Source organism: Lolium rigidum, chromosome 6, assembly GCF_022539505.1.
Source record: "Lolium rigidum isolate FL_2022 chromosome 6, APGP_CSIRO_Lrig_0.1, whole genome shotgun sequence".
Classification (NCBI taxonomy): domain Eukaryota; kingdom Viridiplantae; phylum Streptophyta; class Magnoliopsida; order Poales; family Poaceae; genus Lolium; species Lolium rigidum.
In genome coordinates this window covers 27,397,615-27,423,909 of record NC_061513.1, presented here as the reverse complement: position 1 = coordinate 27,423,909, position 26,295 = coordinate 27,397,615, and the positions used below count along the sequence as shown (strand labels likewise).

At 44.3% G+C, this 26,295-nt stretch overlaps 4 protein-coding genes across 4 annotated transcripts; 1 reads left to right on the top strand and 3 right to left on the bottom strand.

Annotated features, from left to right (window-relative positions):
* Window positions 1-1,137: 1,137 nt before the first annotated feature.
* Window positions 1,138-7,756, bottom strand: LOC124662344 (crossover junction endonuclease MUS81-like). Its single transcript, XM_047200193.1, has 15 exons — window positions 7,542-7,756; window positions 6,827-6,924; window positions 6,588-6,666; window positions 6,341-6,427; window positions 6,133-6,249; window positions 4,984-5,141; window positions 4,817-4,888; window positions 4,658-4,728; window positions 4,475-4,581; window positions 3,594-3,654; window positions 3,062-3,220; window positions 2,273-2,352; window positions 1,890-2,124; window positions 1,711-1,797; window positions 1,138-1,542 (listed from the first exon to the last, which is right to left on the bottom strand). The coding sequence occupies exons 1-15, from the start codon at window positions 7,754-7,756 to the stop codon at window positions 1,435-1,437; spliced, it is 1,734 nt and encodes a 577-aa protein (XP_047056149.1). The 3' UTR covers window positions 1,138-1,434.
* A 1,673-nt stretch (window positions 7,757-9,429) lies between these two features.
* Window positions 9,430-17,601, top strand: LOC124662655 (protein GDAP2 homolog). The gene is made up of 3 exons (XM_047200463.1): window positions 9,430-9,706; window positions 16,362-16,626; window positions 17,182-17,601. Exons 1-3 carry the CDS (start codon window positions 9,445-9,447, stop codon window positions 17,429-17,431), a joined length of 777 nt encoding a protein of 258 aa, XP_047056419.1. The 5' UTR covers window positions 9,430-9,444; the 3' UTR covers window positions 17,432-17,601.
* Window positions 17,602-18,279: 678 nt separating this feature from the next.
* On the bottom strand, window positions 18,280-20,804 carry LOC124665798 (pyrroline-5-carboxylate reductase-like). Its single transcript, XM_047203174.1, has 7 exons — window positions 20,586-20,804; window positions 20,415-20,463; window positions 20,227-20,318; window positions 19,780-19,852; window positions 19,010-19,130; window positions 18,797-18,902; window positions 18,280-18,599 (listed from the first exon to the last, which is right to left on the bottom strand). Exons 1-7 carry the CDS (start codon window positions 20,802-20,804, stop codon window positions 18,411-18,413), a joined length of 849 nt encoding a protein of 282 aa, XP_047059130.1. The 3' UTR covers window positions 18,280-18,410.
* Window positions 20,805-22,509: 1,705 nt separating this feature from the next.
* Window positions 22,510-25,928, bottom strand: LOC124665652 (U-box domain-containing protein 44-like). The gene is made up of 3 exons (XM_047203048.1): window positions 25,866-25,928; window positions 24,726-25,026; window positions 22,510-24,330 (listed from the first exon to the last, which is right to left on the bottom strand). Exons 1-3 carry the CDS (start codon window positions 25,911-25,913, stop codon window positions 22,871-22,873), a joined length of 1,809 nt encoding a protein of 602 aa, XP_047059004.1. The 5' UTR covers window positions 25,914-25,928; the 3' UTR covers window positions 22,510-22,870.
* Between the last annotated feature and the right edge of the window lie 367 nt (window positions 25,929-26,295).

The window sequence follows — 26,295 nt, the reverse complement described above, 5'->3', positions numbered from 1 at the left end:
AACATGCATTCAAATAGTAACCGGTAATTATGGAATTGGCATGAAAAGAAAGCAAATGAAAGTATGTGCGGGTCTACAGTATCTTCTGTACATCTATAGTATCAAAACTGGTACGTATCATAGCTAATTAGGCGTAAATGTGTTTAGATAGATAGATGCAGTGAACCTGCCACTGAGGTAACCTTGTAGTTTGACGAAGCTCCCCTTGTTCTTGCGGTGACGAGCACCGGATGCTATCAATTTGGTCTTGGAAGCCGAGTCCAAGGAGGTGTGCCGCGAAGCGGACTGGCAGAGGGATAACATATGCAAGTCAGTGCTTTGGAAGGCAGGTTGCTCCCGCGCCTCCACTCCTTTGTCCCGCATTGTGAAGAGAATGATGTTACCTGCACACCGTCGTTCCACCTTGTATGTGTGAGAGCCAGCAGAGGCTGCGAGTGCGGCGCTAGTCAGACTAGCCAGCACCGGAGACGGTGATGAAGAAGCCGGACTGGGCATCGTCACTGCCCCGAGCAACACGGTTCCTCAACCTTCACGTCTAGGGGTAAGGCCACTCTTCTCTGTCAGATCCGTAGGCGGTTCCATGGTTGGTGCTAGCTGGAAAAATTTCATCGATGAGAGCATCAACGTGAATTTACACCGGCTTTGTGTCAAGCAAACTTGTCCCTTATGCGTGTGTCAGGCGGTTATGTACTCCTAGTTCCTTCAACGAACATGTTTTGTTTGCGTTTTTTGCGCCGTTATCAGAATATATATATTATGGAGGCACGTGAAATCATTACATGTGTTTGGCTAAGTTTGGATGTAATAGAATGCCATTTAATGGAACTGCACACGATTACACCGGCCGGCTTCCGTCCGGAATCACGAAGCATTACCGCATCGTTAACCACAATCACAATCCCAGACCCTTTCCTTCCGAGCAGCTGTAGAGAAGCACAGCGACGAAAGGAGAAAAGCACAGCTCAAAATTTGTTGAGAACTGGCCAATTCGTGACTGGTTTCAGTCCCTGAGTTTCAGATTTCTGATCAACCTTTCAGGTTTCAGCAACATGGAAAGGTTTCTCCAAGTATAAAGGTGTACACCGTGTCTTGTCTGCACCGGTGCAAATAAGGTCAAGACAACACGAGACAAACAAAGGATCCAAACAACTAAGCTAAGAGCCGATAATACATATGAAGCAGTAATGCACCTACATTACAAGATGATTACATATTGTCCAGCATGGAATTCTACAGCATAGAGGTAATATTAGTGGGAGGTGAGCCTATGCTAACAAACTTCGTTAAGTGGTTACATGCTCTGAAACTCTTTAGTTTCGATCACTCAGATTTTTGCCTTCCCGAACAAGAAAGTCTTGTGTTGGTGGCCCAAAATCATCAAGACGGTGACCAAAACACCGGTTAAGCCATGAGGGAGGTAGGTGAGAGGAGAGCTCATCCTTCAGCCCAGACAGACTTGAAGATGGCTTTGCTAGCACCTGCTTTAACCAAGTTGCTGCTCTTGTTCATCAGCATGTCCTCTTGGGCACGCCTATCGCCATCCTTAAAACATCACAAGAATAAACATTCAGTTCACAAAGATGTTGAATAGTTCTATGAGAGACAAAGATACCCACATGCATTGCTCACACTTGTTCTGACTTGTGGGGGTGATTTGAGTGTCGTGAATGAAAATAGCATTGCATAACTTGACAGAGAAAGAGGACTCACAAGCATGGCGTATGCCTGAGCAAGTGAGAGAAGAGTGGGGTAGAGGCTTGTAACAGCAAGAACAGCTTCTTCTGTTGCTTGTGGCACCTGATTTGCATACAAAATTAATGAGCAAACTACGACATGAAATGAACTAGCCGTCTAAACTCAGGAGAAGGTAGCTGTTGTTGCCCTGTTACCTGCATAAGTTGAAGGGCGAATATATCGCTCACGGTGACCTTCTCAAGATCAGAACACCTTTTCACAAACTCATCATACGTCATGCAAACACGAGAAGTATCAGCAGCAGTAGAGAAGTTTGCGCTGTAGTAATCAATTATCGAGAGCGTGAGACGGCCATATCTCCTTTCAGTATCAGGATACCCAGTGGTCCTCTGAACATCAAATCTTTCAAGAATCTCAGTGGTAAAGCACCTGAAATAAAAGGCATGGACCAATTAAAAGGGCATATGACAGAGGTCCTCAATGTAAGGAACAATATATAATAATGTTAAACAATGAGAAAATGTACTACTATTCAAGGATAACACGATCATCCAGGTTTCATTAGCAGTGTACATACGCTGTTTTAACGCTCTCAACTGAATCCGCGGTGTTTGGATCACCTTCAACCAGATATATTAGCTTCCTCAGGCCACATTTCTGAGAAGAGTAGAGCAAATGGAATTAGCACATCAGATTGTTGCTACAATAGCAAAAACTGCAAGGATAACTTAGTAAATCATGCAAATCCATAGATATGGACAAGAAATACAATTTGTTTGGGAAGAGATACACAATCTACAGGCTCAAACCTATGTCTACTAAGAACACCGATCGCATACCCAGTATGGGCTATGTTTTTCAATTAAGGGTTACAAAGAATAAGAAAAATATCCGCAGTTAAGAATAGACTCAAGCCACATCAAATCATCTGGTATAGCATGGGGGCAAAAAACATGGCAGGTCAAAAGAAGCATTCACCACGTTGAAGTGAACATCTCCTGTCATATTCAGCATTTCTTACCCCAATTACAGCCAAATTGAAAATATAGAAAATCTAAAATAAACATGGAATCCAATACAGGAAACACAAAGTTCTTTGCATAACTGTTTGAAGATGCCTCCATAACTGTGCTGAGAAACAGGCTCATGACTATGACCATCGATTTAATTGCAACATAATCTAGGACAAGAATATTTGTATTTCCACAACTACAGATAAGGATTATCACAAGAAACAAATAATAATCTAGGACAATAATGTCTTCTCACTATCAGTGAGAAACTGAAAGCATAAAGGAGAAATGGGGCAGTCAACATGGAAGATCTGTGGTACTATAACAAAAGTAAAAGCTAGTTCAGATGGTACCTGCATCCTTAGCTTTTGATCTTTGTATCTGTTGTCTCTGATTGAGTCAACTAAATCATCCACATTTTTCCTTTCAACAATGAAATCAAGAACATACTCTGTGTCAAGTACTTTATGGCGAGCAATCCAAATAGCATCTCCAACCGGCAAGCGTTTCATCTGCATGGCATGGTTCAAACAGATGGATCAGCGCCATTTTCTTTGCCACATTACACGAACAGCTCAATCTACGCAAAGCATTTGTATTAGACTATTTTATGCTATCCCCGTATGCACAAGCAAACAAACAGTGCAGCCAGCAAGCATCAAAAGAATGGGACGGCGACCAAACATATCAGGCCTCCAGTAAAGGGCATTTAATTTAGAGCCAAGGGCGATGCATAAGAATGACATTTAGCAGTGTAATTTGGTTACCCGAAAAAATGTACGAGGTAACACCTAGAGAAGCACTAGTAAATTAGATAGAGGAAGCAGGTAAAGGGAGAGTAGGCCAAGACAAAAAAGAGTTCACATAACTCTGAATCCAACTAACCTCTACAGGTATTTTAAACTGGGAGTGTATGTTATGAACAAATTTTCTTGTGGAACGCTTCCTGCATTAAATGGTAGCAACCATGAGAGAACTGAATTCTGATGCATAGATGGATGATCAAATTAAACATGAAAATTGAATAGGTGCAATGATAATCAACTTGTTTCCTTGGAAAATAATTGGATCTTTTAACAATATAGAGTCTAAAACTTATATTAATGCATCAAACGTTAACAGGAAAAAGATAAAACTTACGAACACAAGATAAGGAATCAGAGTGTCTTATAACTCACTCTAAATATTTTAACAAAAAAATATTATCTATCTTAACTTCCTCCGTCCCTAAATAGGTGGCATATAAACTTGGATAAAAAGTCAATATTTTCAAAGTTTGGCCAAGAATATATAGCAGAATACAAAGATTTGTAGTGCCAACTCAATATCAATAGATTCATCATAAGATATATTTTCATAATATACTTGTTTAATAGTATAGTTGTTGATATTTTCTTCAATATATTTGGTAAAAGTTTGAAAACATTGATATTTTGACTAAGTTTATACGCCACCTCGGCACCTCCTATGGGACGGAGGGAGTATTTTAACAAAAACATCCAACAGAAACTGGACAAGCATGTGGGAACCCTTATCTATCTTATTTTAACAAGAAAAAAAATAAAAGTTGAAACAGAATGTCTCTGCGAATCACTGGGATAGCGAGAACATGGACAGATGCTGCCAATCATCAGTAACACGTACTCATAAATAGCAAATAGACTTACAATTTTTATTTGGTAATACAGGCTTGTTATGATCCTACTTAAAGATCAGACACAACTAAGATATACAGTAACTCATGACTATGATACGATCATACAAACCCAAGAGTTTCTCGATCATCCAATATCAGCACTACTTTGTAAGCTTCCAGAAAATTTTCACTGGAAAAACGAGGTGGCATAGGTAGTAGAGAGTTTTCAGCAGAACCCTGCTGGTAGAAAAAAAAAGTGTTATGTTCCCATTGATAAATAAAATGGAACACAGTAAGGGGAAGTCAAGTGTACCGTTGCACTAAATGATTGCTCTCCAAAGATTCCACAAGAAGGAAGAGGAGAATTAGCAGAAGGCCCCTTGCCTGGAAAAAAAAAGGGGGAATTTGCTGAAACAACCAGTGAAGAATAATATTATACTAATAGAGTATATAATCTGCAAAGAAAACTTACTGATACCAAAGGAACTGGAACTGCCGGCTTTCGTTTTTGGATGTCCGTTACTTTGAGCAAAATTTTCAGAACCTGCAATGAGCAACTGGCATTAATTACATTGTTCAGGCAGGGTACAACAATAGGTCATTTAGAAACTTGTGCATGAATTGCAAATATATGAATACCTATCAGAGGATTGTTCCCTTCACATTGTTCATCAGAATCTGAATCGCTAAGAACAACACTTTCAGAATGATGGGTCGATGGACCTGCAGGATCATCTAATCCAGATTGTTTAAGACATACAAGAGCAGTCTTTTTACCATTTTCTGTTAGCTTATACCTACGCACAACAAATTAATACAATAAGGCCCCAAGCTATCTCAACAGAATGTGTGTGCTTGGAATAATAAAGCCCCAAACAGATACATGAAATGTGAATTTGAACAGAGTGAACTCCTTGTACTAGGGATGCAAATAAAACAGGAGATAACTGTAGGACCAGGATACTGGGAGCAGGATCCGGTTCATGCAGCAAACAACTGCCATACATCTGGATCACCCCATATGGCCACATGTACAAGCTTGCTATACGCACGTCGCAGGTCCATGTGACCAATGAATTTAAAGGAGAGCTCTTGAATTGGGCATGCCTCTTCTATTCCATCAATAGAGAAATCGATGATATATCGTAGTAGAGCAGTATCTTTAAAATATATACTTATTAACTTGCCTAAAGTGCATACAATGATTAAATAGCAAACTATGAGATGTTGATTATCTGCTAGCATGTATCTGCCCAACAAGGAAAAAACTGAAATATAAATATTTTCTGATACATTTGCTATTACCAGAGAACCGATATACCAATCAACCAAAACACACCAGAGGTTAGCCTGCTTTTTTGGCATCGGTTCATCCACAACCATAGAAAAACAGGTGAATGGGTTTTGATCTTGTGAGTGTAACATAAACTGCACAAACAAGTGCAAACACAATAATACTAAAATACAAATCCTATGAACCCTCGAGAGGAGTCAAGTTCATGCATGCACTAGTTGATAGCCCTGGTATCCCCAATCTTGAGTGCATTAAATTATCCTATTATCATTTAACAAAGCTCTGGCTACACAAAATTTGACGATTAATACTTAGCAGCCTACAGTCGTACACAAAATTTAGCAAAGCGATAGCCTGAGATAGAAGTAGTAATACTTGAGGGGTCTAATACATGCATGCAAACTGTGTGGAGTTAATCCCTCTACAAGATATAATTCTTTTAAATAAAGAACAGAAAAGTTATGATAAACAAGGAGATGAGCCTAGTATATTACTTTGCAGGGTTACTCCACTTTGTAACCACTTCATTAGATATTAACGTCGTCATGCAGCTCCATCCAGTGTACCATTCCTTGCAGGAATTCACCTGTTTTGATTTGTAGTTGTTTGGGCTGCTCATAATAAAACGGACATAGTCAGCGATGCACTAAATTTCAGCTGAAATCAGCAACCGTGCGATATACATAATTACTGGAACTGTACCCTATTGCATCTCGTGACAGACCACTGGCTTCAGCGGCATCGATAAGCTCTTGCCTCATCATAAAAGCCTTCCCTTCGTCCATTGCCCTAGAGGTAAAATCAAATGTCAATGTATCCTCTTGCATATTCAGATGTTTTTTTCCTACTTTGACTGGTTAAATGGTGTTCTTTGTACTAAGGTTACTAGCATTACTTTTGGCGTCTAAATAACAAAATTTAGGTGAGACAGACCCTAAGAAAACCATACCTGTGGAGAGTGATCACTATTGCGTAAGCAGCTGAATTAATCCGCGGCACATAAGGTTTTGTTCTCTTTCTTTTCTTCCCTGCAGAAAATGACAGTACTCTTTAAGATCTAATAGAACAAACATGTGTTCATTAAATTCACTGTTGACAGAACTGATGATGCAGAAGATATGTCAGCATGATGATGGAACAGGAAGAACTGATTTCAGGGGACACGTGAGGAATCATAGAAACAATTACCCGTTTCTCCTGGTGTATTACTTTCTGGAGGAGACAAATCTATGGTGGGCATTGGAAAGGAGTCTTCCATGACATGAACGACCCAATCTCCAACGCCCCTGACAAAAATAACAGAGCCAAAGCAGCAACGCCAGTGATCAAAAATTATCCAGTTTCTGAGAATCTGATGCAATTGAATGTGGAGATTAACATTTCCATGTCTCAACTCAACACACAGAAGAAAGAAAGAAGAAAAGTACAGAATTCCGTATGGATGCAAACTAAGGCCATACTGCTATAGCTCTTCTCTAGTTATATACATACAAGCCAATTTCAAGTTGAATGGCTACTTAAGTGGTATGAACAAGATCGCATTTCACCAGATAAAAATGGTTACCACCTAAAATCCATTTGGCCATACACCAGCAGGAAATCGACTACTTGAAGTATATTAAATAAATAAATAAACATACGGGAACTAGAACATGATTCTACAAACCAAACAAATCCAGATCCCTTAGTTAAGGCACCCAAACCAATCCATACGCCTTACAGTGTTCCATAGTAACATGGCGCCAACACGGGCCCCTGATCTGCGACTGACTAGGCCAGAGGAGTGCGACATTGCCGCTCGATCGACAGCACACGACCTAGAATCGACCAAATCCTAGTCTCGCTGCGAGCTCTCGTCTCAACAGCGAAACTGGGGACAGTCGAGAGGTGGCGAAGTGCGTACTTGATACGGGCCAGGTCAGCGGGGGTTCGGAAGGGCTCCTTGGCGAGGCAGACGCCACGGTAGGCGGCGGAGAGCGCGATCCCCTGGTGCTCCGAGAGACCGCCGCCCGGCTGTTCCGCCGCCAACGAGCTGCGCTTCTCGAGGATCTTGCGCGCTAGCTCCTCGTTCGCCGGGAGATGCACCTTGCGCTTCTTCGCCGCCGACGGTGGCGCCATCTGCGTGGAGGGTGAGGGTGGGGGCGACGGATTTTGCTAGGGTTTGGGGTTTGGAAGTGGGGATGAAAAGCCCGCCATCGATGATTTGGAGGTTGCGATCCACCGCTTTGAGGAGTTGCTATGATGCCATGGGCCCCACTATCCAGAGTCTAATGCCATTTTTTTTGTCAACTATAGTAATAAGTTGATGCGATAGAGTCATTTCGACAACAGTCCAACACCATTCGTTATCCAAAAAAAAATCATAATGCATATTTATCTGTTTATTTTTTAGTTTGCTATATCTCAAGTAATAGCATCTTCAGTCGCGGCCCCCAAACGGTGTTGGATCGACCGTTTGGGGGACGTGTTTCGTTCGGCGCGCGACTGAGAACAATTTAGGGGACAGTTTGAGAGACACGACTGAAGATGCTCTAAGCTCCCAAATTACTATTCCTACTTTGAGGAATCATTTCGCCTCGCTCTACATGCTACGAGTGGCGCAACAAGGATTTTCATAACGAGTATGCAGAAATTCAATTTGGTTCCCGAGTGCATATGCTCCCACTACCAAAAAATAAAAACATACTTCGAAGTGTTGAAAATTTTGACAAATTTTTTTACATGTACATCTACATAATTTATGTATGTTTGTCAAGTTTGAAAAACTAATATTTTTATGATTATGTATAAAAGATAAAATAAGATTATTAATTGAAATAAATAAGATTATTTATGTCATGAAACAATATATGTTAAAATTATTTATCATAAATGGCCTATATGTATCTCATACAATATAATGATATCTCTATCGCAATGTGGGCCACTGCTAGTAACTAGAAACGAGTGCAGTAACTAGAAACGAGTGCATGTGCTGAAATTGAAGAGCCATATAGACACACTCACACACACAAGCCAATAAAAGGTCAAGTAGTGAGGTGGCTTCACACTCACATTGCCCAAACTATACATCATGTTCCTCAGTTTTAGTCTCTTGATTTTTATTTTTCTAGAGTTATGAGCATGCACCACTCATACATTGAGGGAGTGAGGTTACATCATAAATAGATTGGTTGCTTAGGCTTGGAAGACATCGAGACTTACTATGTTGCATCATTATATCCTTCTACTTTGGCTTGTACAACCCTTTGAGAGGGGTTTCTTGGGTTGTCTCTAAAGCGCCTCTTCTCCCCGAGCTACGCACCAGGTTCTTCCCCATGTCAATTTCAGAGACTCTTTGTGTCTCACCCTCCGTTCACAGCAGCAACCACAGCGACATCGTTGACTGTATGAAAAGTGTCGTGAGGGTAAATACAATGCCGGTTTAGAAAAAGAAAACTACGAAAAAGTAGACTAACCTCAAAGACCCAAAGAGATGTATAAATCCACCACCTCAACAGGTAAACCCTAATATTTATAAAACTGCTGGCAGCGATACACCACTTGCAAAACAGATTGTCCATACTAGAACAGCTACCTTTCTTTTTATTACAATAGGTAGAACACCTAGCTAGTAACAGAATTGGTAGAGCAAGAGCCCAGCACCAGTCTAGAAGTGTGCGACCAAGTGGTTCTCGTATTACCTGGGCCAAACACCAGCCCATCGTGAAATACTCTTGGGCCAGTCGCATGTTGCCGCCGTGGACATACTCCGCACCGCACGCCGGGCTCGCTCTAGGAACTCTGTACTGTAGCACGAGGCGGCCATGGCGCTCGCATCGGGCTCCGGCGGCAGCGGCAGCGGCGGGAGGGACTTCTCCGTGGTGGTGCTGGGGTCCGACTTCGCGGCGGATGCCAGCGCGGCGCTCCTCACCTCCCCCGCCGACGGCGAGGAGGCGGAGTGGCACGACTGCGCCCCCGACCTCGGCGACGACTTCTCCGACCTTGAGGAGCTCCAGGTCGTCCGGGTTCACGGCGCCGACAGGTCCGGCCGGTCCGTCGTCCGCGTCATCGGCAAGTTCTTCCCCGGTGCGTGATACCCCTCTCGTTAATTTCCGTCCTCTTCTCCCGGGATTTATGAATTGGTAGTTGGGGATTGCTCGTGCACGCCTAGGGTTTGGTTTGAATGAATTGGATGCGGGATCGTGGCTGTATTACGAGGATAAGTACGGGTGACCACATTTTGCTATACGTCAGACTTGAGCATGTCCATGTCCCTAACAACGGATTTAGGTGGCGCAGAGTTCATAGTATTCATTTCGATCACAATCTAGTTTGTATGCAGCTTACTGCTACTACTGGATGGTTCCTTACCATGTCCTTGTTGCTCCAACTTCATCTCAAGTAATTTCCCAAATTATTATTCCTACTTTGAGGAATCATTTCGCCCCGCTCTGCATGCTAGGAGTGGCGCAGCAAGGATTTTCATAATGAGTTTGCACAGTTAAGGGAAAATCAATTTGGTTCCTGGATGCACATGCTCCACTAGCAACAAAAAAAAAGTTCGAAGTGTCGAAAATTTTGACAGAAAAGTCTACATGTACATCTATATAATATATGTGTGTTCGTCAAGTTTCATGAAAAACCAATATTTCTTATGATTATGTACAAAATAGAAATTAAGATTATTAATTGAAATAAATAAGATTATTTATGTCATGAAACAATATATGTTAAAATTATTTATCATGCATGGCCTATATGTACCTCATACAATATAATGATATCTCTATCGCAATGTGGGCCACTTGCTGGTAACTATAAACGAGTGCATGTGCTGAAATTGAAGAGCTATATAGACAAACTCACACACACACAAGCCAATAAAAGGGAAAGTATTGAGGTGGTTTCACACTCACCTTGCCCAAACTATACATCGTGTTCCCAGTTTTAGAGTCTCTCAGTTTTCAGTTTCTCTAGAGTGATGAACATGCATCACTCATATATCGAGGGAGTGGGGTCACATCATAAATAGATTGGTTTTTTAGGCTTGGAAGACATCAAGACTTACTATGTTGCATCACTGTATTCTTTATTATTGGCTTGTTCAACCCCTTTCAGAGGGGTTTCTTCAGCTATGTCTCTAAAGATGATAGTAGTGGCTCCGAAGATCCTCTTATCCCCAAGCTACGCCTCCATTAGCTCCAGATTCTTCACGCGTATCTATTCCATAGATCCTCTGTGTCTCACCCTCCGTTCACAACACCAGCCACAACAACATTGTTGACTAGATGAAAAATGGCGCAAGAGGTTATTGAGTTGGGTTCCAAATATAAACACTTTCGCAAAATATATCTCGGTTTAGAAAAAAAATGCGGAAAAGTAAACTAACCTCAAAGGTCGAAAGAGACATATAAATCCACCACCTTGACAGGTAAAAAAAAAACAGAATTGGAAGAGGAAGAGGCCAACACCAGCCTAGAAGCGTGCGACGGCCTACCAAGTGGTCCTCGTATTAGCTGGGCCAAACACCAGCCCATCGTGAAATGCTCTGGGCCACTCGTCCGGGTCCACGGCGCCGACAGGGCCGGCCGGTCCGTCGTCCGCGTCGTCGGCAAGTTCTTCCCCGGTGCGGGGAACCCTCTCGTTGATTTCCGCCCTCTTCTCCCCGGATTTATGGATTGGTAGTTGGGGATTCGCTGGTGCATGTCTAGGGTTTGGTGTGAATGAAGTCGCTGCGATTGGATTGTGGCTGTATTCTGAGGATAAGTACAGGGTAACCAATTTTGCTATACGTCAGACTTGAGCATGTCCATGTCCCTAACAACGGATTTAGGTGGCGCAGAGTTCATAGTATTCATTTCGATCACAATCTAGTTTGTATGCAGCTTACTGCTACTACTGGATGGTTCCTTACCATGTCCTTGTTGCTCCAACTTCATCTCAAGTAATTTCCCAAATTATTATTCCTACTTTGAGGAATCATTTCGCCCTGCTCTGCATGCTAGGAGTGGCGCAGCAAGGATTTTCATAATGAGTTTGCACAGTTAAGGGAAAATCAATTTGGTTCCTGGATGCACATGCTCCACTAGCAAAAAAAAAAAAAGTTCGAAGTGTCGAAAATTTTGACAGAAAAGTCTACATGTACATCTATATAATATATGTGTGTTCGTCAAGTTTCATGAAAAACCAATATTTCTTATGATTATGTACAAAATAGAAATTAAGATTATTAATTGAAATAAATAAGATTATTTATGTCATGAAACAATATATGTTAAAATTATTTATCATGCATGGCCTATATGTACCTCATACAATATAATGATATCTCTATCGCAATGTGGGCCACTGCTGGTAACTATAAACGAGTGCATGTGCTGAAATTGAAGAGCTATATAGACAAACTCACACACACACAAGCCAATAAAAGGGAAAGTATTGAGGTGGTTTCACACTCACCTTGCCCAAACTATACATCGTGTTCCCAGTTTTAGAGTCTCTCAGTTTTCAGTTTCTCTAGAGTGATGAACATGCATCACTCATATATCGAGGGAGTGGGGTCACATCATAAATAGATTGGTTTTTTAGGCTTGGAAGACATCAAGACTTACTATGTTGCATCACTGTATTCTTTATTATTGGCTTGTTCAACCCCTTTCAGAGGGGTTTCTTCAGCTATGTCTCTAAAGATGATAGTAGTGGCTCCGAAGATCCTCTTATCCCCAAGCTACGCCTCCATTAGCTCCAGATTCTTCTGCGTATCTATTCCATAGATCCTCTGTGTCTCACCCTCCGTTCACAACACCAGCCACAACAACATTGTTGACTAGATGAAAAATGGCGCAAGAGGTTATTGAGTTGGGTTCCAAATATAAACACTTTCGCAAAATATATCTCGGTTTAGAAAAAAAATGCGGAAAAGTAAACTAACCTCAAAGGTCGAAAGAGACATATAAATCCACCACCTTGACAGGTAAAAAAAAAACAGAATTGGAAGAGGAAGAGGCCAACACCAGCCTAGAAGCGTGCGACGGCCTACCAAGTGGTCCTCGTATTAGCTGGGCCAAACACCAGCCCATCGTGAAATGCTCTGGGCCACTCGTCCGGGTCCACGGCGCCGACGGGGCCGGCCGGTCCGTCGTCCGCGTCGTCGGCAAGTTCTTCCCCGGTGCGGGGAACCCTCTCGTTGATTTCCGCCCTCTTCTCCCCGGATTTATGGATTGGTAGTTGGGGATTCGCTGGTGCATGTCTAGGGTTTGGTGTGAATGAAGTCGCTGCGATTGGATTGTGGCTGTATTCTGAGGATAAGTACAGGGTAACCAATTTTGCTATACGTCAGACTTGAGCATGTCCATGTCCCTAACAACGGATTTAGGTGGCGCAGAGTTCATAGTATTCATTTCGATCACAATCTAGTTTGTATGCAGCTTACTGCTACTACTGGATGGTTCCTTACCATGTCCTTGTTGCTCCAACTTCATCTCAAGTAATTTCCCAAATTATTATTCCTACTTTGAGGAATCATTTCGCCCTGCTCTGCATGCTAGGAGTGGCGCAGCAAGGATTTTCATAATGAGTTTGCACAGTTAAGGGAAAATCAATTTGGTTCCTGGATGCACATGCTCCACTAGCAAAAAAAAAAAAAAGTTCGAAGTGTCGAAAATTTTGACAAAAAAGTCTACATGTACATCTATATAATATATGTGTGTTCGTCAAGTTTCATGAAAAACCAATATTTCTTATGATTATGTACAAAATAGAAATTAAGATTATTAATTGAAATAAATAAGATTATTTATGTCATGAAACAATATATGTTAAAATTATTTATCATGCATGGCCTATATGTACCTCATACAATATAATGATATCTCTATCGCAATGTGGGCCACTGCTGGTAACTATAAACGAGTGCATGCGACCAAGTGGTCCTCGTATTACCTGGGCCAAGCACCAGTCCATCGTGAAATGCTCTGGGCCAGTCGCGTGTTGCCGCCGTGGACATACCCGCACCGCACCGCACGCCGGGCTCTAGGAACTCTGTACTGTAGCACACGAGTCGGCCAGCCATGGCGCTCGCATCGGGCTCCGGCGGCAGCGGCGACGGCGGGAGGGACTTCTCCGTGGTGGTGCTGGGGTCCGACTTCGCGGTGGACGGAGGCGCGGCGCTCCTCACCGACGGCGAGGAGGCGGAGTGGCACGACTGCGCCCCCGACCTCGGCGACGACTTCTCCGACCTCGAGGAGCTCCAGGTCGTCCAGGTCCAGGGCGCCAACAGGTCCGGCCGGTCCGTCGTCCGCGTCGTCGGCAAGTTCTTCCCCGGTGCGTGAAACCCCTCTCGTTGATTTCTGTCCTCTCCTCCCCGGATTTATGAATTGGTAGTTGAGGATGCAAAAGATTGCCATACTCGGCTTATTTTTATCAAACTAAAATCATGTTAATATATTTTTGTTGCCCTGGTCATAGCCCCACAAATCCTCCCTCATAATCCAGGTTCATCGTACTCCACCAGAAAGAGCATGTTGTGGGCTTGTGGCAGGTCTGTGCCTGCGGGCCCATGTCAAATCATGTGTTGGTGGCATATGTGTAGTATCCTAGAGTCCGTAAAATTAAGGTTTATTAGTTTACCGCGAAGAAGTAGCGCATGATGCATATTCCACTTTAAAAATGAAACTCTTGATGAATATCATATCATATCACATCATATTTTGATGGTTTATTTATTACTTGAAATAAATAAGATTATTTATGTCATGAAACATATATGTTAAAATTATTTATTGTGCATGACCTTCATGTATCTCATATAATAACATAATGGTATCTCCGTGACTCCATCGCAATGTGGGCCACTGCTAGTAGCTAGAAACGAGTGCATGTGCTGAAATTGAAGAACCATATATATCATAGTTTAAAATAGCCGGCTATAGCCGGGCTATAGCCCGCTATAGCCTTTCCCGCATGGTGCGGCTAACTGCATTAGCCCGCTAAAAGGTGTCAAAATCCTTAAATAGCCGGCTATAGCCAGGCTATAGCCGGGTTATAGCTGTTTTGGGAGGCCGCGGCTATATGCACACACAAGCCAATAAAAAGGCAAGTAGTGAGGTGGCTTTACAATCACATAGCCCAAGCTATACATTATGTTCCTTAGTTTTAGAGTCTCTGTGTTTTCATTTCTCTGAAGTGATGTACATGCATCACTCATACATAGAGGGAGTGGGGTCACATCGTAAATAGATTGGTTGCTTAGGCTTGGGAGACATCAAGACTTACTATGCTGCATCATTATATCCTTCAGCATTGGCTTGTACAGTTCTTTTGAGAGTGGTTTCTTGGGCTGTCTCTGACGCACCTCTTATCCCCAAGCAACGCACCAGGTTCTTCTCCATGTCAGCCTCAAATACTCTCGGTATCTCACCCTCCGTTCACAACAGCGGCCACAACGACATCGTTGACTGTATGAAAAGTGTCGTGAGAGAATATTTAGTTGGGTTCCAAATACAACGTCGTTTTAGAAAAAGAAAACTACGGAAAAGTAAACTAGCCTCAAAGACCCAAAGAGACGTGTAAATCCACCACCTCGACTGGTAAACCCTAATCATTATAAAACTGCTGGCAGCGGTACACCACTTGCAAAGCAGATTGTCCATATTACAACAGCTGCCTTTCTTTTTACAGTAGGTTTTTCTTTTTTGAGAATTTTTTACAGTAGGTAGAACACCTAGCTAACAGAATTGGTAGAGCAAAGAGCCCAGCACCAGCATAAAAGCGTGCGACCAAGTGATTCTCGTATTACCTGGGCCAAACACCAGCCCATCCTGAAATACTCTCTGGGCCAATCACGTGTCGCCGCCGTAGACATCCTCCGTCCGCACCGCACGCCGGGCTCGCTCTAGGAACTCTGTACTGTAGCACACGAGGCGGCCAGCCATGGCGCTCGCACCGGGCCCCGGCGGCAGCGGCAGCGGCGGGAGGGACTTCTCCGTGGTGGTGCTGGGGTCCGACTTCGCGGCGGACGCCGGTGCGGCGCTCCTCACCTCCCCCGCCGCGGGCGGCGAGGAGGCGGAGTGGCACGACTGCGCCCCCAACCTCGGCGACAACTTCTCCGACCTCGAGGAGCTCCACGTCGTCCGGGTTCACGGCGCCGACAGGTCCGGCCGGTCCGTCGTCCGCGTCGTCGGCAAGTTCTTCCCCAGTGCGTGAAACCCCTCTCGTTGATTTCCGTCTTCTTCTCCCCGGATTTATGAATTGGTAGTTGGGGATTTGCTGGTGCACGTTAGGGTTTGGTGTGAATGAAGTCCATGCGATTGAATCGTGGCTGTATTCCGAGGATAAGTGCGGGGTGACCAATTTTGCTATACGTCAGACTTGAGCATTTCCATGTCCCTAAAAATGGGTTTAGGTAGCGCGTAGTTCGATCGTAATCTAGTTTGTATGCAGCTTACTGGTAGTACTGGATGGTTCCTTACCATGTCTTTCTGCTCTAACTTCATTAGGTTGCATAACCGATTCAATAAAACAATTAGCATGATTTCTCATAACCAGTTAACAGGCTCGCTCATCATTTATAAACTGACAGCTAACAAGCTGGTGCTTGTTCCCTTTTCTTAGTATTGTGAGAGTCTCATAACTTATGCCATAACCCTGATGCTGCGATGCCACAAGTTTCAGCATTTATATGCCCGTAGTCCCTATAAAACTCCCTGAATCGCTCACGTGGCATTTTCTTTTGGAATTCCAGCTCCTGTTATAGACGGTGAGCGTCTGAAGAGGTACGTGTTCCACAAGCTCCGCACCGAGTTGCCAGAGGGTCCGTTCTGCATCCTGTACGTGCACACCACTGTACAATCAGATGACAACAACCCTGGAATGACAACCTTGAGAGGGATTTATGAAGAACTTCCACTTGAATACAAGGAAAGGCTGGAGATACTGTATTTCCTGCATCCTGGGCTTTATTCCTGGCTGGCATTGGCCACACTGGGCAGGCTCTTCTTAAGCGGAGGGTTAGTTTTCTCTAATACAGTTCGTGAACATTAAAAATGTTTGATCATATAGGTTTGTTTTATCATGATATCGGACATAGCTAGAAAACCAGCATATCATTTTTTTTTATACGATTATATGCGTTCAGAGTTCGTCTCACGATATCAGGCAACCAGTGAATAATTGTGAACGAGTGGTGTAGATTTTGCAGACCTTATCCGGCTTGAGAATTATTTCGTACAGTGTTGTGTCATGCAGTTCTTGAATCATGAGCAGTTACTCTTGTAATATGTTTTAGGGAATTCCCAGGAAAAAGACTCTGATTTGGATTGAACAGGTAGAATGGAGAGACTATCATTGTCTTCACTGCTCTACTGTTAGTTTTTGGTATTCATATTTACCTAAGTTTTGTTGGAACGATGCCTCGTTCTATATACCATTTGGACAACAAACAATAGCTTTGAACTCATATATACTATCAGTCTTGCTCGCTTAGAATTTTACTTGACTTCTCACTCAACATGCAACTAAAAATGCACTCAGTTTCCCTCACTTTAGCTAATTGTTTCTTGCAGGTTGTATTGGAAAATCAAGTATGTTACTCGACTGGAGTATCTATGGGCAGACATAAGAAAGGGCGAGGTTGAGATTCCAGATTTTGTTACTGAACATGACAAGATCCTTGAGCACCGGCCATTGACAGATTATGGCATTGAACCTGATCCTCTGCATCTTGCTGATATACCTGCCACTGGGTACTCGCTTGGTAGGTATGAAGACAAATGGTCTCCTGAAGATAGGTGGCATTCTCGCAATTACATGTGAAATTTTGTGTTGTTGAAGGCTTGGAAGTTTGACGTGTGTATAAATATGACCATGGTAACTCATACTGGATTGTTGTAGAAACATTCTCCATAATAATGTACTAGCACATATTAAATGATAGCCAGATTGGATAGATGCTAAATGATGTGATTTTTTATGTTTCTTTGACATTTGAGTGTCAACATAGACTCGTGAGCTCTTGGTTTATATGTGTAGAATGGGGCACATGTTTGGTGGTTATTTGAGTAGGCCTATTTTCTATGACGCCATCATACTCCAAACGCAGGCAGCCCAACAAAATATAACTGTTGTTGACTTGCTGTATAACATCGTTTACATAATGAAATATCACTCTTTAACACCATATGATGTCAACGATGCAACCTGGAAGCCTAGAATGAAATATCACTCTTAACACCATATGATGTCGACGATGCAACCTGGAAGCGGGCATGATTCATCAGCAATTCGATCTCTCCAGTATTTGCTGCGCTGACGACGACTTGGTTTTTTCCTGTTGCCTGTTGGATTGGTTTCATCTGCTACGTCGGCAATCTGGTGTCATTTCCAAGGCGAGCAGAGGTTGGTCTGCTCCCTGGTGTCCTGTTCAGCGGAGGAGACACCTGGAGGCAACATATGATGTCGGCGATGCAACCCGGAAGAGGTCACACGACACGCAAGGCAGCGTCAATCGGCGAGTGTTGTGCATGTCCTTTATTAGTGTTCTACCAGGGTTGTTTCTTCTTTTGGGACTTTTGTGTCCCAAACTTGCAATGTGCTATGAGGATAATAAAAAGGGTCTGTTTATCAAAAAAGAAATGAATCTCATGGTACCAACTCCAACAAGATATCTAGAGAGACCGGAAAAATATATTGAGAACTTGTTTGGAGTCTGAGATTAAAAAATCTCATAAATCATGTCTTCGCCATTTTATTATGGGATTGTAGCCAGCCTAATATATGCTACCAGAATAAGAAATTAATTTTTTGAGAGCTCTCGGCATCTGTTTGTGGCAGCAACGACGGCATTTATCAGTGTCCCGCGGAATGAACCCTTCTCGAGCTCATGAACCCCAGCTATGGTAGTTCCTGCAGGGGAAGTGACCTGATCCTTCAGTTGACCTGGATGTTTACCCGTCTGGCTTACCATGGTTGCAGCACCTAGCACCTAAATAGCAGATTGACATCAGAAATTGCAGCATTGCAGATACAAAAAAAAAGGTATACTGAGATCAGAAAATAATAATTGTTGATATGGCAGGTTACACTAAATCATAATGCGCAAAGGAACTATACAGAACGCTCCAGCTTACAAACTAAGCTAAGTAATGCATTGAAAGAACGTAATATGGAATGGACACTTACTGTCTGAGATGCAAGGCCAAGAGCAAGGTCCCGAGGAAGCCCGGCAGCAACTCCACCATCAGCCATGGCCTCTATTGCTAAGAAAATGTAGGCAGGACCACTACCACTGTATTCAAATAGATGGAAATGTGTGTTAGTTTTTGAAACAGGTTTGCCCTACTTTCGGTATGGCTTCCTTAAAATATCGTATAGAATATGTTGCTTGTTACATACCTCAAACCAGTTACAGCATCAAAATATTTCTCTTCGGCTGTCCAAACTTTTCCAATCGCACTGAATAAGCTTTTGACACGGTTTTCATCATTCTCAGTAGCCGTCTCTCCCAGACACATCACTAAAGTACATGAAAGTGCAACAACATCAGAAAGAAACATACAATTTCAATTGTGTGAAATATGCATGAAAAGTTTACTACCTCCATTTAGTAAAAATTACACGCATTATAGAGTTTTGACCAATAATAGAAATTCTATACAACACAGAATAGTAGTCTCTACTGGAAAAGGACAAAGTAGATAATTCGTTGCACATTACAAATTTACAGTGGGTAGAAGTCACAAAGCCGAGCAACATTTCAATGTTTTTAAAGTATCCTTGATATTTCAGTTAGGTAAATCCTGGTATTTCATTACATACACTAAAAATAGAGTAGAAACAAGAGCAGAACGAGAAGGTTGTGTTACAGCCAGTCATTATTCATAATAACAACGGAGCTAATCCATGATATAGTAATCCTTTTTTTAGAGCCACACGCATCAGGGCCTGGTTTCATTCCCAATGAAACCGACCACGAATCCACAGAGTGTGAGCATAAAACTTTAATAGGGCCCAACAAGGGGAGAGCAAAAAGGAAACAACCATCAATCTAGTCAAATCTCTAACTTGATAAGAACGATGGTTGGCAGTGTTGATAACATGTGTGTAGTTGACAGATTATGAGTCAAAAAGTTAAGTGCAAAAGATGACGAGTCAGCATATGTTACCTGAAGCTGCCTGTCCGACAGCTGAGGGAGTGTTTGGCATTACTCTGATAATCCGGCGCTGACCAGACCAATCCTGGAATTTCAAGAGCAAAAATAAGAGTCTGTGGTATGTACTATTCTCATGGAGATAAATTGGTGCATGGCTCAACTTTGATGTTTTGGTGGCGGGTAATGTCACCATTTTCTACAATTTCAGTAGCTGTTATGCATATAGGTGGTCCAGTAGGAAGTTGAATCTACACATTTATTTGTGGCTGCAGGATTGATATAAAATGGGCCTAAAATATCAGTGCATATCTTTGTTCTGTAGTGTTTACTTGGAACAATTCTTATGTTGGTAATAAGCAAATAAACCACACGGTGATACCACCCTAGTAGGCCCCATTCATCACGATTTAGTAGGAAAAGCAGAGTAAACCCTGGCTGATTGCACAGTGACTGACTGACCTGCAGATCCTGCATCTTGATGCCAGCAGCGATGGAGACCAGGAGCTTCTCTTCGGACAGCAGGGGCCTGAGCTCAACTAGGACCTGCTTCACTGCAAATTCAACGCGCGCACAGTTTCGTAAGCGCGCACAAACAGAAACCTGAAATTTTTACACCTAGCAAACATCTCCAGAGTAGAAACGCTTACCGATCTGGGGCTTGACGGAGATGACGATCACGTCGCTGTCGTCGACGACCTGCCACGAACGAGAAGAGCAATCAGGCAAGGTTTAGTTTAGAGCGTCTAGTCTGAATATGCTGGTAGTATGGATGACAGACAGGGAGAAGATGGCGAGTTGGATGGGTTAGAGGGGGGGACCTGGGCGTTGGAGGCGAGGATGCGGGCGCCGAGGTCGGCGAAGGCGGTGGCGCGCTCGGGGCGGCGGTGTGGCGCGGTGCGGATGGCGGAGGCCGGGAGGACGCCCGACGCCGCCACGCCCCGGGCGATGCTCTCGGCCAGGTTCCCGGCCCCGACGAACCCGAGCCGGAACGCGGCGGCGGCGGGAGGAGCGGGCGTGGGCTGGGGCGGCGCGGCCATTGCGATGGGGAGGGGAGGGGAGCGGCGCGGCGGCTGGGGGTTGTTCGCAGGAAAGCTGGTGGCACGGGTCTGGATTCTGAACTAGCTGAAGACTCGGAGTGGACGCTTTCCGTTGGATCTGTGGCTTTGGGCGACCGGCGAAGGGTTTGGCGACACGAGGCGGCGCAGATGGTGGCGCTTTCCGCTGCTGCCGTTTGTTTGGATTTGGAACTATAGCTCGTGTGATCATTATCGTTGCAATAGTTTGTTTCGACACGTTCTCCGGGTGTGTGGTCTGTCACGGTTTCGCTTCATGCGTGCGACGGCAAAGAACATCCATGTGTCACCAACAAAATGGAGACAGCAGTAGCACACCACTAAATGAGACGATCGCCAAAAAATTCAGAGGAGATGTGATTGGATCGCCCAGACATAATCATGGTAAACCAATTGCCAATCATAAAAGCATCTCTAGCAGTGGAAGCGCTGCCCTAAAATAATCGTCAATATACAGCATCGGACGTGTTTTTCGTCCTCCAGCGTACGCTGCAAAATAGGTCGCGCTGTAAATATTTTAGTGCATGCGACCGTTGCGCTATCCAAAGCGGTATATCTGGTGCGCCGGCTAGCACACGTTGTAAGCTGGCACCGCGATCCTTCCCACCGCGCGAAGAAAAATGGCTTTGAAATGTCTCTCCGCGCTTTGACGACCAGGAGGTCCGCTGGCCTTCCGCGCTACGAGCTCCGTCGGCCGTGCACACATAGACTCAATTGTTGTGGCCCGCTGCGCTGCGAGCTCCGCTAGCCGCCAAGCTGGGAATCGATTGCTAGCTTGCTAGCTAGATCAATTGCTAGCTAGATGGATAAGCCACCGTAGAGTTTTAAAATTTAGTTGATTTTTTCGGATTTATTTGTGGCTGTTTGATCTTGTTTGTTGTATGTATGTTGAAGAAATTTGTTTGTGGAGCTCTATTTTACAACCTAGTGAATGGTTATTTTTTTTATTCTTGATTGCGCTGTAAAATAGAGCCTCTGGTGTAGCTCGCTCCGATGCAGAGCGCTGCAAACGACTTTTACAACGCTAAATTTTAGAGCCTCTATTGGAGATGCTCTTAGGAGCTGGAACAAATGTGCTGTACAAAACAACCCATTTTGCTGCAGTGGCCCATCAGTTAATGCCCCACATTGAATCATTGGCCCGGTCTTTGTTACAGCTGACGTTCCGCCACTCCTCCTTCACAAAGTCAAGATTGGCCCAAGAGGAGACCGAGTTTACGCCAAGGCAGGAGATGATGGAGTTCCAAATCCTTAAACAGTAACCACACTTGAAGAGGAGGTGAGCCGTGGTTTCAGGCTCCTGCTTGTAAATTTGATAATTGCCACCCTTTTTTCTCGAGGGCAGTTCGGCCGTCCAAATCCGATTTTGCAAGAGTTGATCATGTCATCAAACTGAGCCTTGCCAAGGCCACCGCGCGTGTTCCGCCGAAGTTTGTAGCTATCACATACTCATCATACCCTGTTCCGCCAAAGTTTATACCAAAGCAGCGCTGGTTCTTCTGTAGCAGCGAAAAAATGGAGACATGGACACTGCACATCACAAGAAGAGACCATCTCTAAATATTTCAGAGATGTTAAGCTTGCAGAACTGAAACCTGGAGGAAAAACAAAAGATTCAAACAGCTTGCAGTGTCCAAGCGGCTGTCTGTCCTGCCCCGACATGATCATGGTAAGCCAATTGGCAATCATTTGGGGCTCGAACAAATGTGCTGTACAAAACAATGGTTGCATGCATTTATCTATGTACAGTATACATGAAGGATCTCACTGGACACAGAATTTACAAAAGAAGCTATGCAGCTCACATCTATCTCTCTACAGAGGCAACACACCTTTTACCTAGCAAAAATGAGCAAGAAATGCAGAGTAACTGTCGACAGTACAGCGCGATTGCAGAATCTCCCCATGTAAATGTATATAATCCAGGAGAATACTTCTTGCTGGAGCAAGGAGATGTTGCAGCTGCCAAATATGCACCACATATCCTGGAAGAGCATCCGTGGTTGCCCACATCATTCAACCGGCATCCCTTAAAAGTAGCTCGACTGTGTTTGCAGAAGCTCGAGGTGAGCGAGTATCTTGCCGATCATCGGTTTCAGGACAGGGTCTCCTTTCTGAGCAAGATCGATGAGCAAAGCCTGTGCGATCCCGCCGTACCGTTCTCTGTGGGCATCGATCCGGAAGATCCTCTCCAGTATCCATAGTGCCTTGTCCTGGGAAGTCAGCTCGCCTGCTTCTGCTACTCTAAGCAGAGCGTGAACACCTGACGCCTTCGCAATAACATTGCTCCCATTCTCCCAAATCTCGTCCTGCACAAGGGTGGCCAGTGCTTCCAGTACTGCTCCATCTGCTTCGCGCTCTTCGCCTTCTAGTATTTGCACCAGAGGGCTGACGGCACCAGCCTTTACTAGGCAGAAAGTGCTTCTGACAGTGCACTGGCAGTTGTGAACTATACAGTAAGAGTCTGCTGATGGGGGAACACAGAGCCACCTTGGTGATTTTGTCTTGTGTAATGCTACTGAATTCTGTGACAGTTGAGCCAAGGATGTCGCCGATTTAGACTTCGCCTTTACTGATCCTTCTGAAAGTAACTTAACGAGGCAAGGGACTACCCCGTGTCCAACCGCTAGGCTCTGTAGTTTCTTATCCCAAGGAACGGTGAACCGAGTTAATACACCAGCAATGCCCTCCAGTAACCACATCTTTTGTGGCGACGAAGATGTTGAGATGTTGGCTTCCAGTAAGGAGATCAGAAGTGGAAGCAAGTTTGCTTGTGTTAGAAACTTAGTTACATTCTTATCCGTTGCCGGCAGGTTACTTAGGACAGCAATAGCTGCAGCCTTCTCGTTGTTCCCAGGTGTAGGCGAAGCAATAATCTTTACTAAAATATCAAGATGAGTCTCCCTGATCTGTTCAGTCAGTTCTTGAGAAGCATCTTTTGATAGGTTGAACATTAAATTCAAAGCAGCAACTTTGATACCAACATTCTTTTCTCTAAGGAATGGCAGGAGGAGCTGCAGTCCACCATTTTTTCTAATTTTAGCTCTAGCCCTCTTAGCGTTTGTGTGCCCACAAATGCTATTGAGGGCCCTTAAAAGATGAAGTTGAATTACTGGACACGATAAGTTAAGAAGCGAGAGCATCTGAGGAGCTGCATCCCTCTGGAGTAGGATACTATCAGATTGTGCTATAGTTGCGAGTATAGCTGAGGCTGGTTCTCTAAGAGTCATGAGCACTGACGTGACAGAGCAAAGAAGTTGAAGCAGGGATCTAGTGATGCCAGAATTTACCAAAAGTTCTGAGTTTTGTAGAGAGCTAGAGAGATTACGCAAGGCACCTAGGGCCGAGTGTTTGGCTTCAAGGTTTCCAGATTTAAACATCTCCACAAGGGGCTCAATTGCTCCATCTTCCCCAAGGGAAGATTTCATCTGTTCAGAGAGGAAGATTTTGGAAATAGCGGTTGCCATTAGGATCTTGTTCATATCCGAACCTGTAAAAACACAAGGTAAATGTTAGGATCATATAGCTAGATGACAGCGGAGTTGGAGTGGCCGAGTGGGGGTGGGGCTTCAACTAAGAGATTGCAACATGTTACTAGGTCAAACTATTATTTTGGAAGATTGCATCAGTCTTATCTAATTTTTGTCGCAGTTATGGATTGCACTAAATTGTTACTTCCTACATTAGTTGCCATGCTTTTTCAGGACTTGGTTTCAATTTTATGGCTTGGAACTCCCATGTGCCTTTTCTGAAGCTTTTTAACTGGTATATCGGACAGAAAAGGGAGAAGCTTGTAACCGTTCATTTTGAAGAACACCACTATAAACTCACACTTACATATGCAAAAAAACGTTACTGTGACGCAAGTAGAGAAGATTAAAATACCTTCTTTGAGGTAATGTATCAATGGTCGAAAATAGCCAGCCTCTGCCATGAGCAGCACATTCTGTGGGTTGGCTGACAGAATGTGCAGCAACTTCTCTGCGTCGTCATGTGTTCCTGATTCATGTGCGTTCCTCAACGTGACTAGCATTACTATGCTTCCTTTGATCCTGCCAATCCTCTGCCGAACCTGTGGGATGTCTGATAGATCTAACAGCAATGCAAGTGCTTCCCCTCTCTCGTCGACATCTCTAGACAAGGAACGCACAATGCTTGTAAGTGCCTCGATGCTTGCCATCCTCTCCTGAAAACCCATGGAAAAAATGCAATCAGATAGGGAGAGCATGGTCAAGCTAATTAATTAGTAAGCCCTGGTGATCCACTATTTATTTTGAACAAGGAAACCCATTGAACATCATAGTTTATTTATATGATAGAAAAAACATGCATATTCAGATAGCCGAGATCGTTTTGGTCACACGGAAAAAAAAATTGATCACATCAAGGGTGTATCCAGTTATAGAAGATGAATGTATCCATCTGAAGCCTTGCAAGTTCATCCCGCCGTGCACAGAATGGTTGGGCACGAACTGAGCGTCCACAGCTATGTACCCACTATGCTATACAACTCTACATGGCATTGCATGATCCAAAATACTAACAGTTAATATAGCTCATCGACCCACCCAAATGCAGCGAAAACATCCACCGTTTTAAAATACCCCACATGAGCATACCGTCGAGCACGTAGCGGGTGCACCCAGAGGGGCAAAAGTACTGCTAAAATAGCGTAACAGCTGCTGTTCGAAGTCCTCACCTTGCTAAAAAATCATGTGGGTGTATGCAGTTAGAATAATAAGAAGTTATCCGAACAAGTTTACCGCACTCTGCACCAAATGGTTAGTTGGGCAAGAATTGAGCGTCCACAATTATCTACCCACTATGCTATACAACTGTACATGCCATTGCTCGATCCAAATAACACCTAATATAGCTCATCATTCCTCCTCCCAAACGCAGCTAGAGCAACGATCCATTCAAGACTACTCCCCCATGAGCATACCGTCGAGCACGTAGCGAGCGCACACAGAGGGGGCAAGAGTACCGCTAAAATAGCATACAACCGGTTTCAGAAGCCCTCACCTTGCTGTTTCCGCCGGCGCAGCCCGCGAGCCGGCGCAGCGCGTCCATGACGAGGACCCTGACCTCGGCGTCGGCCGTGCCGGCGAGCCGCGCGAGCAGCGCCGGCACCAGCAGCCCGTCCTCGTCGTCGTCCTCGCCGAGCCTCCCCTGCTGGGCCAGCGCCGCGACCTCCCGCGCCACCTCGCCGAGCTCGGGCTGGGCGCCGTTCTTGACGCGCACCAGCAGGTCCTCCACGTCCACCCTCGCGCGCCGGTCCGGCCTCGGCATCGCGGCGCCGCACCGAGAAGCGAACTGCACTGGCTGGTCGTACGCGTCGCAGGAACAGGGGCGGATGGTGCGAGGGGAGGATGAGGAGGGCCAGAAGAGGTCAAGTCGTCCATGCGAGAGACGACCGGGCGGAGGCTCGCCGGGGTCGCTGTCGGTCAGCCTC